Source organism: Sebastes umbrosus, chromosome 8 (genome assembly GCF_015220745.1).
Source record: "Sebastes umbrosus isolate fSebUmb1 chromosome 8, fSebUmb1.pri, whole genome shotgun sequence".
NCBI lineage: Eukaryota > Metazoa > Chordata > Actinopteri > Perciformes > Sebastidae > Sebastes > Sebastes umbrosus.
This window is the reverse complement of record NC_051276.1, coordinates 35,343,403-35,360,524: the sequence shown is the minus strand read 5'-3', so window position 1 is coordinate 35,360,524 and position 17,122 is coordinate 35,343,403. Positions and strand designations below refer to the sequence as shown.

The 17,122-nt window shown below is 41.2% G+C and overlaps 4 protein-coding genes across 5 annotated transcripts in view; all 4 read right to left on the bottom strand.

The window, feature by feature from the left end:
• Positions 1-17,122, bottom strand: part of LOC119492980 (actin, non-muscle 6.2-like) — an 840,607-nt gene that overhangs the window by 114,178 nt on the left and 709,307 nt on the right. The window lies entirely within an intron of this gene.
• Positions 1-17,122, bottom strand: part of LOC119492997 (L-rhamnose-binding lectin SML-like) — a 301,994-nt gene that overhangs the window by 208,925 nt on the left and 75,947 nt on the right. The gene's annotated exons all lie outside the window — the stretch shown is intronic.
• LOC119493204 overlaps positions 1-17,122 on the bottom strand; it is a 90,956-nt gene that overhangs the window by 54,517 nt on the left and 19,317 nt on the right. Inside the window, exon 6 of the mRNA XM_037778353.1 lies at positions 9,187-9,246. Coding sequence (XP_037634281.1) covers positions 9,187-9,246 — 60 coding nt within the window. The remainder of the gene's footprint in view (positions 1-9,186; positions 9,247-17,122) is intronic.
• On the bottom strand, positions 1,489-5,136 carry LOC119492947 (GTPase IMAP family member 8-like). Its single transcript, XM_037777859.1, has 3 exons — positions 5,118-5,136; positions 3,382-4,569; positions 1,489-3,252 (listed from the first exon to the last, which is right to left on the bottom strand). Exons 2-3 carry the CDS (start codon positions 4,547-4,549, stop codon positions 1,589-1,591), a joined length of 2,832 nt encoding a protein of 943 aa, XP_037633787.1. The 5' UTR covers positions 4,550-4,569; positions 5,118-5,136; the 3' UTR covers positions 1,489-1,588.

The window sequence follows — 17,122 nt, the reverse complement described above, 5'->3', positions numbered from 1 at the left end:
ATGATCAGACGTGTTTCTAAATATTTCATAAATCACAATGAAATGTTTTAAATATGAATATAAAATTGTATTTTATATAAAACTAACCTATTTTGATTGAGTGCTACAAATAATCCAAGCTTATAAAATGTTTTACAGGATTTTTATTTTTGAACTCAGCTCTAAACATATTTTAAATCATGTGAAATAAATGTAGACATTAAACTCTTTTTCAACATTTTTATTTCTTTGATGTGAAGTTTAAATCATATTTACACAGGATGTTTTCTTCTTATTCATTTCATACATGCTCTTCCTCATATCTGAGATATTTAGTCTGACTATCTTTAACCAGAATATCTGAAGAACTCAAATACATTTCTATGAAATCTTGATAGAGGAAGATTCACACAGGATCAAAATATTGTCAAAGTAAAGTTGTGGAGCATAACGTCTGTGTGCAGGTTGTTTCTCTTCTGTTTCTTTTTTACAGGAATACAACGAAAAACTCACAAATGACAAATGTTTAACCATGACATATTTCAAATGATACAACAGTCAACATTAAATGTGGTGAGCAAAATAAAGATTACTACAATATTTCAAACCTCCAACAGATATGACACTTGATGTTAGAGCTCCATCTGCTGGACAAAACAATACAAACATTATAACAGGAACCATCAACTGAAAGATGATCAATGTGATTATACAGGAGGTGGACAAACATATTTAAACTGTACAGAATAATGTGTTGCGGTTGTTAAGACTGTTGTATTTGTCCATGTGAAGCATTCCTGGATATTTTGAACATTGGCCAAGTATTCCAAGTATACTAGCTATACTCTGAATACTTTGACAGTATCCTCAGTAACAGTAGTATCCTGAGATCAAGGACATACAGAAATACATAGAGGTGAGTAAAGAAGTTTCAGATTCAGTCCACACTGAATTAAAGGGAAAACACTTTATTATTATTTTTTTATAATGGTAAGCAAAGAAAGAACAATTAAAAGATTCATCTGAATTATGACTTAAATTGATGTAGGCCTTATCAAGCTATAAAGCATCCATTCTTATTTGACATGTAACAAAAACATATATATGATATTCATGTTTGCTTAATATTTAATATTTGCTGTGATATTTGTGAGTTGGGTGTTGCACAGAAAACAGGTTGAATGACATCTTAACATTTCATTCCACTTACATTACCAACATCATGTTCTTTCTCATTTTCAAAAGAAAACAAAGATCGTCTCTAAAGACCAAGCAGAATTTACAGCTGTTGAAGTCTTTCTTTAAAGGGACAGTGTGTAACATCTGGCGGCATCTAGCAGTGAGGTTGCTAACTAATATTATTGGATTTTCTTTTGTCTCAAAACATACATCCTCTCTCTCCCTCTCTCTCTCTCTCTCTCTCTCTCTCTCTCTCTCTCTCTCTCTCTCTCTCTCTCTCAAAACATCCTCTGGGAACCATGAATGTCTGTATTTCATGGCAATCCATCCAATAGTTGAGCCATTTCAGTCTGGATCAAAGTGGTGGACAGACTGATGACATCGCCATCTGTAAATACAAACCGCTGGCATGGCTAAATCATTAAATGCCTCATGAGATGGAACACTTACTGGGTTCGTCAACTTCATTCAGAAGTTTCTGCATCAACTTACATAATTGATTTTCATGTTTGTTCAGCAGGATTCTCTTTTCCTCCTCCTTTTCTACCTTCTCCATTTCCTCTTTGTGTGTTTTCAGCAACTCATTGATTTGATCAAGATTTGTGCTGTTTTTGGTCACACACTTCACAAGGTCAGATATTTCTCTCTGTTTTCTCTCTATCTCTTCAACATTGCTTTCTGCAAGTGCCTCTAAGATGTTATATGCCATGTCACCTGTGTCTTTCATTTGTTTCTCATGCTCTTGCTTCTGAGCTGTGAAATCATTTTTGTGTTTCTCTTTAAATTCATTGAACTCTTCAGCCTTCTCTCTGGCGTCATCTTCATACTCCTTCTTCAGATTCTCAATTTTTTTCTTATGATCCTCCTCGATGTCTTTTTTCTCTTTTTTCTCCTGTTTCCTTCTGATTCGGTCCTCTTCATTTCTTTCCTTTTCATATGTTTCTCTTTCCTGTTTGTATTCTTGTTGAAGTTTTCTTAATCTTGTTTGCTCCTCTTGTCGTCTCTGTTCATCTTCTTGATATCGTTTGTGCCACATTTCTTTTTGTGTTTTCTCCCAGTTCTCTCGTTCTTTTCTCATCTCTTCTCTGGTCTCCTTCAGTTTTCTGTCAATGATTTCCTTTGATTCTGACTCCGATCTTATTTTTTGCTCCAAACTTTCAAGTTTTTGTTCCCACTCCTGTTGTTGATTTTCTTCTTGTTGTTTTCTCTTCTTGTCCTCTTCTTCTCTCATTTCCTGTTCTCTCTTTGTCTTCTCATGTTCCTTCTTTATGTTTTCTTCCTTTTCTTCAAGTTGTTTTTCTCTCTGTTTTCTCTCCTTTTCAGTTTCTGCTCTCTGTTCTTCTATTCTTCTTTTCATTGCTTGCATTTCTTCCTCGTGTTTTCTTCCAAGTTCCTCCCTCTCTCTCTTCATCTCTTCTTCCTTCTCCTTCAGGATCCTCTCCACTTCCTTCTTTATAGCTGCCTCGGCCTCTTGCAGCATCTCATTGGTGTAGCAGCTGCCTCCATTCTTCTTCACCATGTTGTCAATCTTGGTTATCAGATCACTGACTTGTGTGCAGTTTTCTTTATCACGGTTATTGAACACATGGTATCTTCCTCCACAGTCAACAACCAGCCTCTTAAAGGAATCATCACATTCCTTTTCAATGTATTCATCAATCGACCGCTCCTCATCCTCCAGGTTATCTCCATGTGTGAAAAGAATGATGGTGAACTTTTCTGAATTTGTCCCAAAGCCTTTCTTGATGAGTTTTAATGTCTCCTTCTCCTCTTGTGTGAGTCTGCCAATGTTTAACACCAGCAGGAAGACATGTGGTCCTGGAGCCAGAAGACTGATGCACTTTAACATCTCCTCATGAACCTCTTCATGGGACAAAGTTGTGTCAAACAGACCGAGAGTGTCGACCACAACAACAGGACGACCGTTCACTTCAGTCTGTTCTTTCTGACAAAGTTTGGTGACTGACGTTTGGCTTGATTTGGCTTCAAACGCCTTTCTTCCTAGAATGGTGTTTCCTGAAGAGCTCTTTCCACAGCCAGTCTTCCCTATCAGCACAATCCTGAGACACTCTGGGCTCTGCTTCTCATCATCACCTGTAAAATAAGAAGAAGACCTGGTGTTACCTTAAATGTTGACTTGTTACTACAGTACACTGTAGGCCCAAGGCTGTGATGTAGAACATGGTTTAGGACACTGAAAACAGTTAAATTCAAATTACTTACACGTTATCTCATTCTTCTTTTTCAGCCTCTCAAGTTCACCTTGTTGCATGTTGATGTGTTTCTCTTGTTGTAAGACCTTTTCCATTTGTGCACGAGCAAATGTTTCCGTTGTATAGCAGTATGGTTCATTTTTAGATTGACTATTGTTTTCCACATCTTCCAACAGCTCTGGGATCTGCTGCTGGTCCTTGATGTTGAGAACAACATATCTTCCTCCACAACTCTGACAGAGCTCCTGGATCTCCTTGCTTTCCTTCAGGAAGTTAACATCTTGAGCTGTAGGATCTGACTCCACAGTGAACAGAATCATGGTGAAGTCATTGACTGGAGAGCTGAATGTGTTCTGGATGGTCTTTAACTCTCCCTTGTCTTCATCAGTGAGGGGACCCACAGGTAGGACCAGGATGAAGGCATGGACGCCCTCAGGATCACAGAGGGAGATACACCTGAATGATTCCTCCATCACTGCCTCCTGAGGGTTTCCATACAAGGCAGGAAGCTCCACCAGAGAAACCCGACGTCCCCACACCTCTCCCTGATGTTTAACACACTCTGATGAGCTGGAGACTGGATGAAGCTCTGTCTGACCTAAAATGGCCTTGGCTGCTGAAGTCTTCCCTGCTCCTCTCCTCCCACACAGAACCAGGTTTACAGCTGGTTTCATGTGTCCAGACTTTGGTCTGATGATCTCTTCAGTGAAGGTGAGGAAGGTTTCTTTGTTTTCACGCACAATGTTTTCAATCTTCTCCATTAACAGTGTGTGGTTCATTTCGACCACGCTGTAGTGTCTTCCTCCACAGTCTTTAAGGAGCTGACGAACAGTGACACTCATTTCACTCCCCTCATGTGTACTGATGACCATTGAGTGTTTAAACGCATCTTGACCAAACAAGCTCAGAATGAACTTCAGTGTTTGTTTGTTCTTCTCTGTGAACTCAGAAGGCTTCACTAACAGCAGGAGGACATTTGGTCCAGGACGACAAAGACTGATGCACTTCTTTATCTCTTCTGTGACTGCTTCCACAGACAGACTGAAGATGTTCTGAGTTTTCACCAATGTTAGAGGATTTCCTCTCCACTGTCCATCGGCAACCTCACATTGCTTGGTTATTTTTCTCTGAGCGATGAAGTTGCACAGCATTGTCTTTTTGTCCTTTTTTCCAAACATCACAATCCTGAGTTGACATGCTATGAAATCACAAAGACAAAAATAGTTATAAGATGATTCAGATGAGCACATTCTCATCACTCATCAATTCATCACTTTTGCAATTCGTCATTAATTTAAGTATATGAACCATAATTTTCCATGGTACTAATACCTAAATTAGCATACCTGTCTGGAATAGTTTGCTCATTATAAGTTTTTTTAAGTAAGCAACATTATTGCCATCTCACTTGATGCAATTATCCGCTCCCATGGTTTCTCATACCACTGCTATGCGGACGATACCCAACTCTTTCTATCATTCCCGCCAGAAGACACTACAGTCTCGGCACGGATCTCACTGATATCTCTAAATGGATGAAAGAACGCCACCTTCAGCTCAACCTATCTAAGACTGAGCTCCTTGTCATCCCAGCCAGTCCCTCTACACAACCACAGATCAATATCCAGCTTCGACCAACCAAACTCATACCCACAAAGTCTGCCTGGAATCTGGGTGTCATGATTGACAGTGTTGCATTACTGCTACTGTATGTATCTGGACAATAACAACATGTGATTTACTTACACTGGTGGGACGGGGTATATTTTCTGGGAACTTTCACCTCTATGAAAGAAACACTCATGTTTGTACATTTGATTTGTTTCGCTTAAACTCGTCTGTTGCATCCTGCTTAGATTGTCTGGTTCGTTACTGAAGTAGTTCATCAGTCTGGTTGTCTCTGTGTGTTGTGCGCTACTGTGTTTAACTTTACACTCGTTAGCCTGGAGCTAACTTCGCCGGAAAAAGGGCTCAACTGTATGGGACTGTCGGGTCTTTTCTGTGCTCTCAGAGGCTGGATACTCTGATTTGGCATGCTTACACACCCCTGATCAATGCTGTCTGCTGACTATCCTGCCTGCTCTCCTGGTTTCCAAGTGATTCCTGTGGTTTACCGCTAACACGGAGGTTGCTCCGTCACAGTACGCGGTCACTGCCCACCGGCTAACCTGCTGCACGTCCCGGCGGCGTGTTTTGGTCTCCCCGCCCGGGTGAAGCCTGCAGCTCTGTGGCTACAGCCAACACACTCGACCCCTCCACCTCTGCCTGGCTGGCTTCGTAGCCTCATCATCATCAGGATTACAAAACTGTTGGATTACAGTGTTTCAGAACTCTCCACACCATCATGTTGGTCATCAAACTCCTCATCTGGATCATTCTGTGTTTCACCGTCAAAAGCGCCACCCTGCCGCTGAAATACTCTGCAACGGAGCTGTTGTCTCTCCGATCCCACTACACGATCCCTCCAGCTCTGTTTGCTCATCGTGACATCCTCAAACGACCCAGATATGTGCATCGTGGATCACGTCGGAACTTTCAGTACACTAAGCACAATAACAACACAAGCATTTGCTTGTTCTGGTCCACTGAGCCTCGCCCCCCTCGCACTGCCACCCGTACTGTCAATCACCGTGTGTTATCCCCCCTGCATAAAGCAGCCACCTATGCACCACTTGATGGTTTAAAACTGGCTCTTTATAATATCAGATCTCTCACTAGCAAGGGTTTGCTGGTTCATGAGTTTATAATGGACAACAAGCTGGACTTTTTATGCCTCACTGAGACTTGGCAACAGCCAAACGACTTCTCCCAGCTTAATGAAGCTGTCCCACCTGGTTTTGCATATATTAGCAGACCTCGTGCATCCGGGAGGGTGGGTGGTCTTGCTGTGCTCTATCGTGACAGCATGAAAGTCAGTCCAGTCACCATCCCTCATCATTCCACTTTTGAATGTTTAGCTGTAAAACTCACAGGCTCCACACCCATCATCATTATCACCATCTACAGACCACCAAAGCCCTCTGCCCTCTTTCTCACTGAACTTTCAGCATTATTAACCTCTGTGTGTGCCATGTCCCATACTGTCATCCTTTTGGGTGACTTTAACATCCATATTGACGACCCTTCCAGTGGTCTTACCAATGATTTCACCTCACTCCTTGAATGTCTCGATATCACACAACATGTCAATTTCCTGACCCCGTAACAAAGGTCACATACTTGATTTAATCTGCTGCACTGGTATCACCCCTCATAGCCTCACTGATGCCGACCTCCCCATCTCTGACCACAAACTTGTACTATTTGAGGTTTATGCCCCAATATCAAAAATAAAAGAGGACCATCTCCGTCAGAAACATTAAACACATCAACCCCACAGATCTCATCACCCTTATTAACTCCTCCCCCAATCCTCCCCCATCCTCCTCCCCTGCTGAACTGGTGAGTCATTACAATAACTGTCTCTCCTCGTCCATGGATACTCTGGCCAGCCTGAAAACCTGCACAGTCTCCTTCATCCACACCGCTCCCTGGTACACCGCTGACCTCCGCCATCTTAAAACCCCCGGTCGTCGACTCGAGCAGTTGTCCAAAAAGACTTGACTTTCAGTGCACATCCAACAATACAGAGAACACCTACACCTCTACAAGAATGCTCTCTTCACCGCCAAATCCTCCTACTACTCCAACCTCATCAGTACCGGTCAAGGTAACACCAGAACCCTCTTTTCAACAGTTAACCACCTTCTTCAGCCTCCGAGAACCCTCCCCCCAAATACCTCCACTGATCACTGCACTGCCTCTCTGCAATTCTTTGAAAACAAAATCAACACCAAAACTGAATTTATAACCAATGAAGAAGTCACAGCTTTTTTAAGGTGGACTTGGGAATGTGTCATCTGTCATCATCATGAAACTTGCACACTCACCAGTGACCCACACCTGCAAACACTGTCAATCTAAATGTTAATATACAGAAGAATAATTCTGACTCAGTGCAGTTTAACTCACTGTCGGGTAGCAGCCTATGGATGCTGCTGCTGCGCCGCCTCACAGGTTGCAGATCATCTGACACTATAAGGATACAGAACATCAATTCATTCACATGTAATCTTTAATTAAAAGAGACACTGTTTCTGGAAGAACAAATTGCTGTTGATTAGTTTTTTTATGTTTACATGTGTTTTTACTTGTCATAGTTAAATCAGCAGTGGGTAGAAATGGAGCAAATATGGTTAGTTCTTTCTATAATAATAATAATAATAATATTATATATTATATAACTATATTAATAATAATATAATAATAATAATAATATTTCTCTTGCTGGGCTTAAAGCGGAAGTGAAGCGTTCAACCAAGTTAAGCTGGTTTACTAAAAGGAGTTCCACTCTAATGGACTATTATAAAACAAACATGACAAATATAAAGCATTTAAAAGAAAATGTTTCATCTTTTGTGACAAGAGTGCCGCCATGTTCCAATACTCTAGCCTGTGACGTCACAAGGTTGGTTGGCTCGGCTGAGTTACACAGATACAACGGTTGTTCCAGGATGTAAAGATGAGTTTTACAATGTTTAAAGACAAGGACAAAACAGTCCATTTCATAAACTGATGCTGAAACGGAGATCATTAACGTTACTGCAGCGCTGGCTAGTGGCACTTGAACAGTCTGAATGAGACAGCAGAGGAGGAGAGACAGGTGATCAGAGAGGGGAGAGGACAGGAGATGGAGAGACAGAGACAGGTGATCAGAGAGAGGAGAGGACGGGAGATGGGGAGACAGAGACAGGTGATCAGAGAGAGGAGAGGACAGGAGATGGAGAGACAGAGACAGGTGATCAGAGAGAGGAGAGGACGGGAGATGGAGAGACAGAGACAGGTGATCAGAGAGAGGAGAGGACGGGAGATGGAGAGACAGAGACAGGTGATCAGAGAGAGGAGAGGACAGGAGATGGAGAGACAAAGACAGGTGATCAGAGAGAGGAGAGGACAGGAGATGGAGAGACAGTCAGATGGACTCAGTGCCTGTCGGAGGACTCTTTCAGTGCCTCTAGCCAGCGCTGCAGTAACGTTACTGATCTCCGTTTCAGCGTCAGTTTATGAGATGGACTGTTTTGTTCTTGGTTTTAACATTATAAAACTCATCTTTACATCCAGGAACAATTCAATAGTGTCCCCTCTTTTGTTTTCTTCTGTCCTGTGTCTCCTCAGTCTCCGTCTTTCACGGTCTCTACCGTTGTATCTGTGTAACTCAGCCGACCTAACCAACCTGGTGACGTCACAGACTAGAGTACTGAAACATGGCGGCGCTCTTGTCACCAAAGCTGCAGGACAGATGAAACAAAGCTCCTTTTTTCTTTTAAATGCTGACATTTGTCATATTTGTTATCTAATAGTTCATTAGAGTGGAAATCCATTTAGTAAAGCAGATTAACTTGGTTGAACGCTTCACTTCCACATAAAGGGGCTGATCTGTAACTGTAAGGATACAGAAATATACACATTATTTCATTCATTAATTAATCATTTCTTCCTCGTGTAATCTGATGGACATGCTTGGGACACTAACAACGGCACCATTCAAATGTGCAATTATTGTGTGTTTTTGCATTAAGAACTGTGATTTACCACTTCTCCTCATCTATGTTTCCACCTTGATCATACTGATCTTAGGATACATTATTGGTCTGACATTTAGAGGCAGAAGCTTCAAGTTTGTGGCAAAACCATCTGGTTAAACTACTTGAGTGTTTTTTACTTTATTATTTATTTATATCATTTATATGTTCAATGCTTTTGATTTTTGACTCACTGTCAGGTCGGTTGAAGTCAGGGCTGCTTCTGCGCTTCGGTTTATTTAAATCATCATCATCTACAAAAAAACAGAAAAAGTCAAGTCAAGCCTAGATATATATAATCCCTCCTGTTCACTACATGACAACAGTGGTGGTCTTTACTCGAGGTCTGCTTCCCAACCTGAACCTGACAGGTCTGGACAAAGTATCAGGCTAAAATCAGGGCCGCCGACAGCGGGAGGAAACTGGGTCAGTTGTCCTGGATGTAGATGAGGATATTAACTTGATTATTGACACTTTGAGCACAAACATTGACACTCACAGTTATATGTGTACTGTAGCGTTCACTAGTGAATAAACATTACGAGCTACCTGGTGTCAAGAAATGTAACAGCACTAAAGGTTAAAACAAAACACAAACACAGGACAAAGTGACCACTATGGAAACTCTGGGAAATATGAGCCGTCACTACAGTATTTCAGTACGAAGCCTCGTTTTGATCCGCTCACGTTAAACGTTTGTGTGTTTTAATCTGGATCAATAAATAAAACTGAGAGAAAGTTGACCTCAGATGCATTAAAACACAAGAGAGGACCAAGAGAGTAAGAGAAGCATCCTGTGCTCCTCTCACATCTGACTTCTTCTACCTGTTTAGATTATTTTGTTCAGTGTTGTTGAAAACACAACGGACTAATGTTACACTATACAGCTGGCTGAGCAGGGACGACAACTGGTGAGAGAAACATCCACATTTAGTGTTTATTAACTTGAATTGTGTTTATGAAGAAATCAGTCATAATGTCAGATTAATCTGTTTAACTCTCTGTTTACTGTATCTCGACACCTGAGATCTGTACTACGAAGCAGGATTTGGCGTTAGCGAGGTAACTTCAGGGTTTAACCCTTCAGGGTTTTCCGTCATACGAAGGTGGTTCACTTCTTACCGGGGTAGATCACCATGGTAACTGATGCTGAACAGCTAACCTGCAGGTTATGTTCCAGATAAGAGATCAACTCGTATAAAAGCACCGCCTACTGACCAATCAGAGCTCAGTGCGGGGTTCGTATGGTAATATTACACACATACCAAGAAGTTTAAGTCATAATTAGACTAAAGACAACACAGTTTAAACTGACAGATGCAGGAAGGACAGCTGGATTTATGCTGTGGGTGTTTACTGCTTTGAATCATGTTTTTTTATTTATTTTTTTACTTGCTGCAAAGTCTGTTTCACACCGCCGGAGACGAGGACACAGCTGAGAGAAGGCTGAAATAGTCATACACGCCACATTGTAATTAATGGATATAATGAGGTGTAATCCATTCATCCTTTACATATAGTAATGCTATTTATATCTATATAACTATATCTATATCTGACTTTTGAGTGTTCCGTTAAAGGGACTGTTTGTAACTTTCTAAGCGTATAAATGTACCGGGTCGGGACACATGCGCGCTCGCGTTTGCGCGCTCGCGTGTGGCCGTTGCCTCTCCTCCTCTGCCTGCTTGCCTTCACTCAGACAGCGCGCGCGTTCTCGCGTACTCGCTCCACCTCTAGACGTGAACGCGCGCTCACTCCACACTGCAGAAGAGTTAGTTTAGCTCTGAGAATATCTAGTGAATGTTCAGTGGACGTTTGTGCAGAAATAACTGCTGCAGCTCCTCCAGACCAACAGAGGTTTCCCGTGTCTTGTGAAGTGACGGAGCTCCGCAGAGAGAAACCTTGTCATCTCGTTACCGACCGGGTGCCGGTGTCTCCCTGCTCACTCAGGCTGCGGGCGGAGACGACAAGTTACTCTGCGGAGCCCCGCTGCATCAGCTTGCGCTGAGGCAGGAAAAGCCAACACTAGGATCAGCATTTATTCATGGAGAGACCTTGGTCTGGTCAGCTAACATTACTGCCAAGCAGCTGAACTATAGAGTGATATTGTGCTTTTAGCTGACGTGTGTCGCCTCACTGTGTTGAGCGATGCTCCTTCATGTCTATTTAGAGCGCGCAAGCGAACAGGACGCTGACTTTAGTTGACTTAACGGCCACAGATGTCGCTGTTAACAAGCATTTCTGAAAGTTACAAACAGTCCCTTTAAGGGGACACATTTAAATAAATGAAATCTATAAAACAAAAATGTGATATCTCATCACTCTCTCTGTACATGACATCACTTTCTGTTTGTTCTGTTGATAGGATGTTTTGAGAATACGTACCAGTATCCATATATGAAGATTTAAAGCTTCCAACTATTCGATACAGCCCTAGAATGGTCTTATATTAGTAAGTTTCATATTGTGTTTACTGAATAGGAGGGCACTCAGTTTACTATTTGTCGCTGTCCATTGAGGGGTGTTGCTGAATTGACGTTGCCTTGGCATATTGTGAAGGGAGGGAAGGGACAGGTCTGTGGTCCTTGGCCAGTGGACCCTCTGCCTCCGCTGTCTCTCAATCCAGTTGTCAATCAACAACTCCATCTGACAAATGAAGCAGCTCTCCGCTCTGATCTGAACTCATCAGCCACTCCTGACTAACTTCACCCCGCCTACCACCACCTCCTCTTTCCAAAGCAGCAGCTGGGTTCAGCAGTCAGTCTGGTTCTCTCAATGAATCAATGAAGCAGGCTAAGATACTAATGGTATAAGGGATGCCAAACCGCAGCCATTTTCAGACCAAACAGTTCTGGGGACTCCTTGAGAGGAACTGTCCTCTGGGAAGCTCCCCCGAGAACTACATATCTCAAGGGCTTTTCTTTCTTTTCTGCGTGCGGCTTGTTCGCTATGTTTCACAAGCTCGCTTTTTAGTAATATAAAAATAAATAATCAACTCTGTTCCATGCCACAATCATATAAACTCAAGCAAAATAGCTGCCATGAAAGTACCTTTTGAAATTTCATTTAGAATTTGCTGTCGTTCTTTGGCTCAGTGGGTTTGTGCTCATGAACAAATTAACTTCTGGACTTCACTGTCGGTCCCTTTGTCCGTGTTTTCTTCCATTTAGTTAGTTACGAGCTGTTATCTGTGTTTTGGGTTGTCTGTTGTGAATCTAGATGTTAATATACAGAAGAATAATTGTGACTCAGTGCAGTTTAACTTACTGTGAGGTTGCAACCTTTCGTAGCTGCTGCTCCGCTTCCCAGGTTGCAGATAATCTGACACTATAAGAATACAGAACATTGATTCATTCACATGTAATCTTTATTAAAAGAGACATTGTTTGTGGAAGAACACATTGCTGTTGATTAGTTGTTTTATCTGTATATGTGTTTTTACTTGTCCTAGTTAAAGCAGCAGTGGGTAGAAATGGAGCAAATATGGTTAAAAAAGTTATTTCTATAAAACGGTCTCTATATCCTGACAGTAGTGCATGAGACAGGTAATCTGACAAACATCATGTGCCTCGGTGTCCTCCGGTGCTCCTAACGGCATCTGCAAGATTTCACACACCGGAGGAAAACAACCAATCAGAGCTGATCTGGAGCCTGCCGTCTCTGAGCAGCTGTCAATCACACGCAAACTCCGATCAAACGGTCAAACTAGGCAGCGCTGATCAAATATGCTTCGTTGATAACTTTGACTTTGTAACGGGAGTTTTGGTATGCTAATGTAACAGCACTAAAGGTTAAAACAAAACACAAACACATGACAAAGCGACAACTATGGAAACTCTGGGAAATATGAGCCGTCACTACAGTATTTCAGTACGAAGCCTCGTTTTGATCCGCTCACGTTAAACGTTTGTGTGTCTTAATCTAGATCAATAAATAAAACTGAGAGAAAGATGACCTCAGATGCATTAAAACACAAGAGAGGACCAAGAGAGTAAGAAAAGCATCCTGTGCTCCTCTCACATCTGACTTCTTCTACCTGTTTAGATTATTTTGTTCAGTATTGTTGAAAACACAACGGACTAATGTTACACTATACAGCTGGCTGACCTCACTTCGTAGTACAGACCTCTGTCTGTGTCACTGCCTGTGATGATGTCACATCCCAGGCACGAGCAAAATGCACGGCGAGCTATATTGTATGTCATTTCCAGTAAATATCACAATATAAAACGTGTTTTCTGTTTAAAAAGTAGGCTACAAACGTAGGAAGATAGCACGTACTAATAACCCATCTTTGAAGTGGTTACGTCTCCAGTCTGATCTGGAGCTCACAGCTGATCTGTGCGTGGTTTATTTACATGACGTAACAGAAGTGCATAGTTAACGTCTTCAGTGTGGACGGAGAGCCAGTTAGGACACGGTGTAACATGTGGACAGTGAGAGAAGACAGTGTGTTATCCACACTAATAAAGTCTGACTGGACTCACCAGGTGATGCAGTCGCCATGATGTCACTCTGCTGGAAACATCAGAGAAGAATTCACCTGGAGGGAAGAATACAAATAATGTAGCTTCTCTTATTTACTGACACTCAGACAGCCATAGTTCACTAATGAAGGAGTTTGGACAAACAATGAAGACTTACTTGTGTCAGTGTTGCTGTCTGCTGAAGTCAAAGAGCTCTGCGTCACCAACAGTCCTGTATAACATGTCAACATCATCACAATCACCAGACAAGAATAAAAACATCAACATACAGTTTATAGTTTAAGATGAAAACCGTCATGGTGGACAGTTTGATTTCATTTGGTTGCTCTTGAATATATTCTATTTTTAAGAGCAAAAGGGTATAAAAGGAACCACAACACACACAAGCACAAATATACAGTGTTGTAAAACCATTCTAAGATAAATATCATCATATAAAACATATTTAAACATTGATTCATTCCTCATCTGTGTTCTCTGTGCCCAAGAAATCACCTGTATCTTGTCTGAATGATTTTAGACCTGTAGCCTTAACATCAGTGATAATGAAGTGTTTCGAGCAACTGGTTAAGGCATACATAAATAACAACATATCTATCAATATTGACACATCACAGTTTGCATATGGGTCTAACAGAGCTGTGGATGATGCTGTTTCACTGGCTTTATATACCGTGCTAAAACATCTGGAGGGAAAAAACACATATGTCAGAATGCTGTTTGTTGATTACAGCAGTGCTTTCAATACAATCGTACCATCTCTTCTAGTATCTAAGCTGACAGACCTCGGCCTCTGTAATTCCATCTGCAGGTGGATACGAGATTTTCTGACATGCCGACTCCAGACAGTAAGAGTAGGAAACAGATACTCATCTACCACAGTTCTGAATACCGGTGCTCCACAAGGTTGCTGTCTCAGTCCCTTACTGTATAGTCTGTACACATATGACTGTGTGGCTATACATCATACAAACAGCATTGTGACATTAGCAGATGAAACAACAGTGATAGGGCTCATTACTAATAACAATGAGATGGCATACAGGGACGTAGTGAGGAACCTGACCATGTGGTGTCACAACAACAATCTGTCCTTTAATGAGGAGAAAACTAAGGAGCTTCTAATTGACTTCAGGAGAATTAAAACTGTTCAATCACCTGTTGATAGAAATTAAACACTCCTGTCCAAATTGTCAACAGCTTCAAGTTCCTAGGCATCCATATCTCTGACTCCCTCTCCCGGTCCCTGCACATCAGTTGGGTCATAAAAAGGGACCAACAGAGACTTTATTGTCTGAGGTGTTTAAAGAAACATGGTATGTCCACAAAAACCCTCATCAACTTCTACTAGTCCACAATAGAAAGCATCTTAACTGGATACATACTGGTCTGGTTTGGCAACATTACATCATATGACCGTAAACCCCTGATGAGGACAGTGAAAACAGCATCTAATATTATTGGATCACCGTTACCACAGTTACAGGACATTTACACCACTCGCTGCAGGAAGAAAGCTCTTTGTATCCTGCAGGACACAAGTCATCCAGCATATACTCTCTGTTCTCTTATCTCCCTTCAGGGAAGCTCCTACAGAGCATCAGAGCTCGGACCTCTCGCCTCAGAGACAGTTTTTACCCTCAGACTGCTGAACAGTAGCACTAAATGAATGCAGAGCTGTGGATTGTTTTATGGATGTTTTATAATTGTATTCTCAGGTATTGTCTTATTTATTGAAGTATTTATCAACTGTACTATTTATAGATTTTAAGGGCTGAGAGAGAGCCATCAGGGTGAAATGCATTTCATTGCATTTCACTGTACACTGTACTTTTAAATGCATATGACAAATAAACTTGAAACTTGAAACTCTACAGACAAAACTATCAGTAGCTGCAAACCTTCGGTCATGCATACAAGTTATGTAGAACTACTTCATTCCTCAAACCTGTTTTTGCACCCTCATGTTGGTGTGATCTACAGAGACACTTTAAAACAGATTCTTTTATAAGCATGGGAGATTTTAAAAACAGGATTAAGGCCTATTTGAAAATGTAGCTACGTGTCCTGTTACTGAACAGGCTCATGGAACACGCCCAAACTAACATTTAATTTATTCTACTTTATTGTCATACAGACGTCAACAACATAAAGTAAATAAATTGTATTTAGGATCAAATATACCCTTACATAGTCTAGAAAACGGTAGACATGTTCATTAGATTGTAAATTGCTCTGTGTGTGTGTGTGTGTGTGTGTGTGTGTGTGTGTACAACATATAATTATTATTTTTTACCCCCAGCAGCAGCTATAACCCTATAATTTATTATATGTTCAACTGTGCAGTACTGAAATTAACAGTACAATAATGTAGTGCAATAATCTGGTTTACTAACACTGCATTTATTTATACAGAACATTTAAACTAATATTCTTATTTTACACTATTCTATATCAATATAATACAGACGCTCATAATGAATAAATAATATAAAGGTATTGATCCAGTAGAGATGGTTCCTGGTCCTCTAAGCAGGACTCAGTCCACAGTAGAGATGGTTCCTGGTCCTCTAAGCAGGACTCAGTCCACAGTAGAGATGGTTCCTGGTCCTCTAAGCAGGACTCAGTCCACAGTAGAGATGGTTCCTGGTCCTCTAAGCAGGACTCAGTCCACAGTAGAAATACAGACTGCAGCTGTTATTCATGTGCAGGTGTTTGTTAAACAGGTAACAGGCTACAGAGAGAAACACTGCTGCTCTGATAACTCTGTTTCTTTATTAGTATTAGATCAGTTCAGACATAATCAGCTGATCCAGCTGTGATCAGCTGATCCAGCTGTGATCAGCTGATCCAGCTGTGATCAGCTGTTTATGTCATCAGAAACGGACGTCGCTTCAGTTACACTGCGCATGCACGTGTTAAACCCAGAGACTACTGTCGGCCTGTGACTCAGCCTCCTTCCAAAGGCCTTGCTTCTGCTGAGGCTGAGCATCTAAAATGGAGTTACCTCAGATGTTAACACACCGGAAACAGTCTGTATGGCGTCAAAACAGCCTCAGAAGTATTCACAAACAAATATAAAACACAATGCACATATAAATGTAGAGTGATCTGCATCTGTGCCTCTAATTTACAACTAGAATTTCATCATTCTGTAAATACATTGTCATAATTTGACTAAATCCTCCTCATTTACAGACTTAAAAACATTCACAGCCCTTATATTCATTTGTGATTTTGTTTTATAGTTTAAACTGATTGAATCGACGTCCTCTGATTCCTCTGATTCCTCTGATTCCAGTAAAAGAGTTTTCTTGCAGACTGTCGGACAGTATTTCTGATCGGATGTTACCGTGAATCTGTAAATCATTAATCACCGTGACTGATCCTCGTTTACCGACAGACTTCACTTCTCTAGAGGACTTTGACTTGATCACCTCTATCGATCTGGTTTTAGTAGTTTAACGTTACTCACCAGCTGAAGCTTCTGCTGCGACATCAGAGCAGGACAAGAAACAACACGAAGTTAAAAGTGAAAGTAAAAAACAAGAACAAGGCGTGACTCCTGTTCATCAAAGAATGTGAGGAAAACAAAGTTTATTTATTCTTTAAAACTACATATTCTTTATTCCATTCTTGAACA

Coding starts and splice junctions, on each gene's coding strand:
- LOC119492947 (XM_037777859.1), bottom strand. CDS start 4,549: ATGTTTGGAAAAAAGGACAAAAAGACAATGCTGTGCAACTTCATCGCT. Junction 3,253..3,381: donor AAAGAAGAATGAGATAACGT/GTAAGTAATTTG, acceptor CTTATTTTACAG/GTGATGATGAGAAGCAGAGC.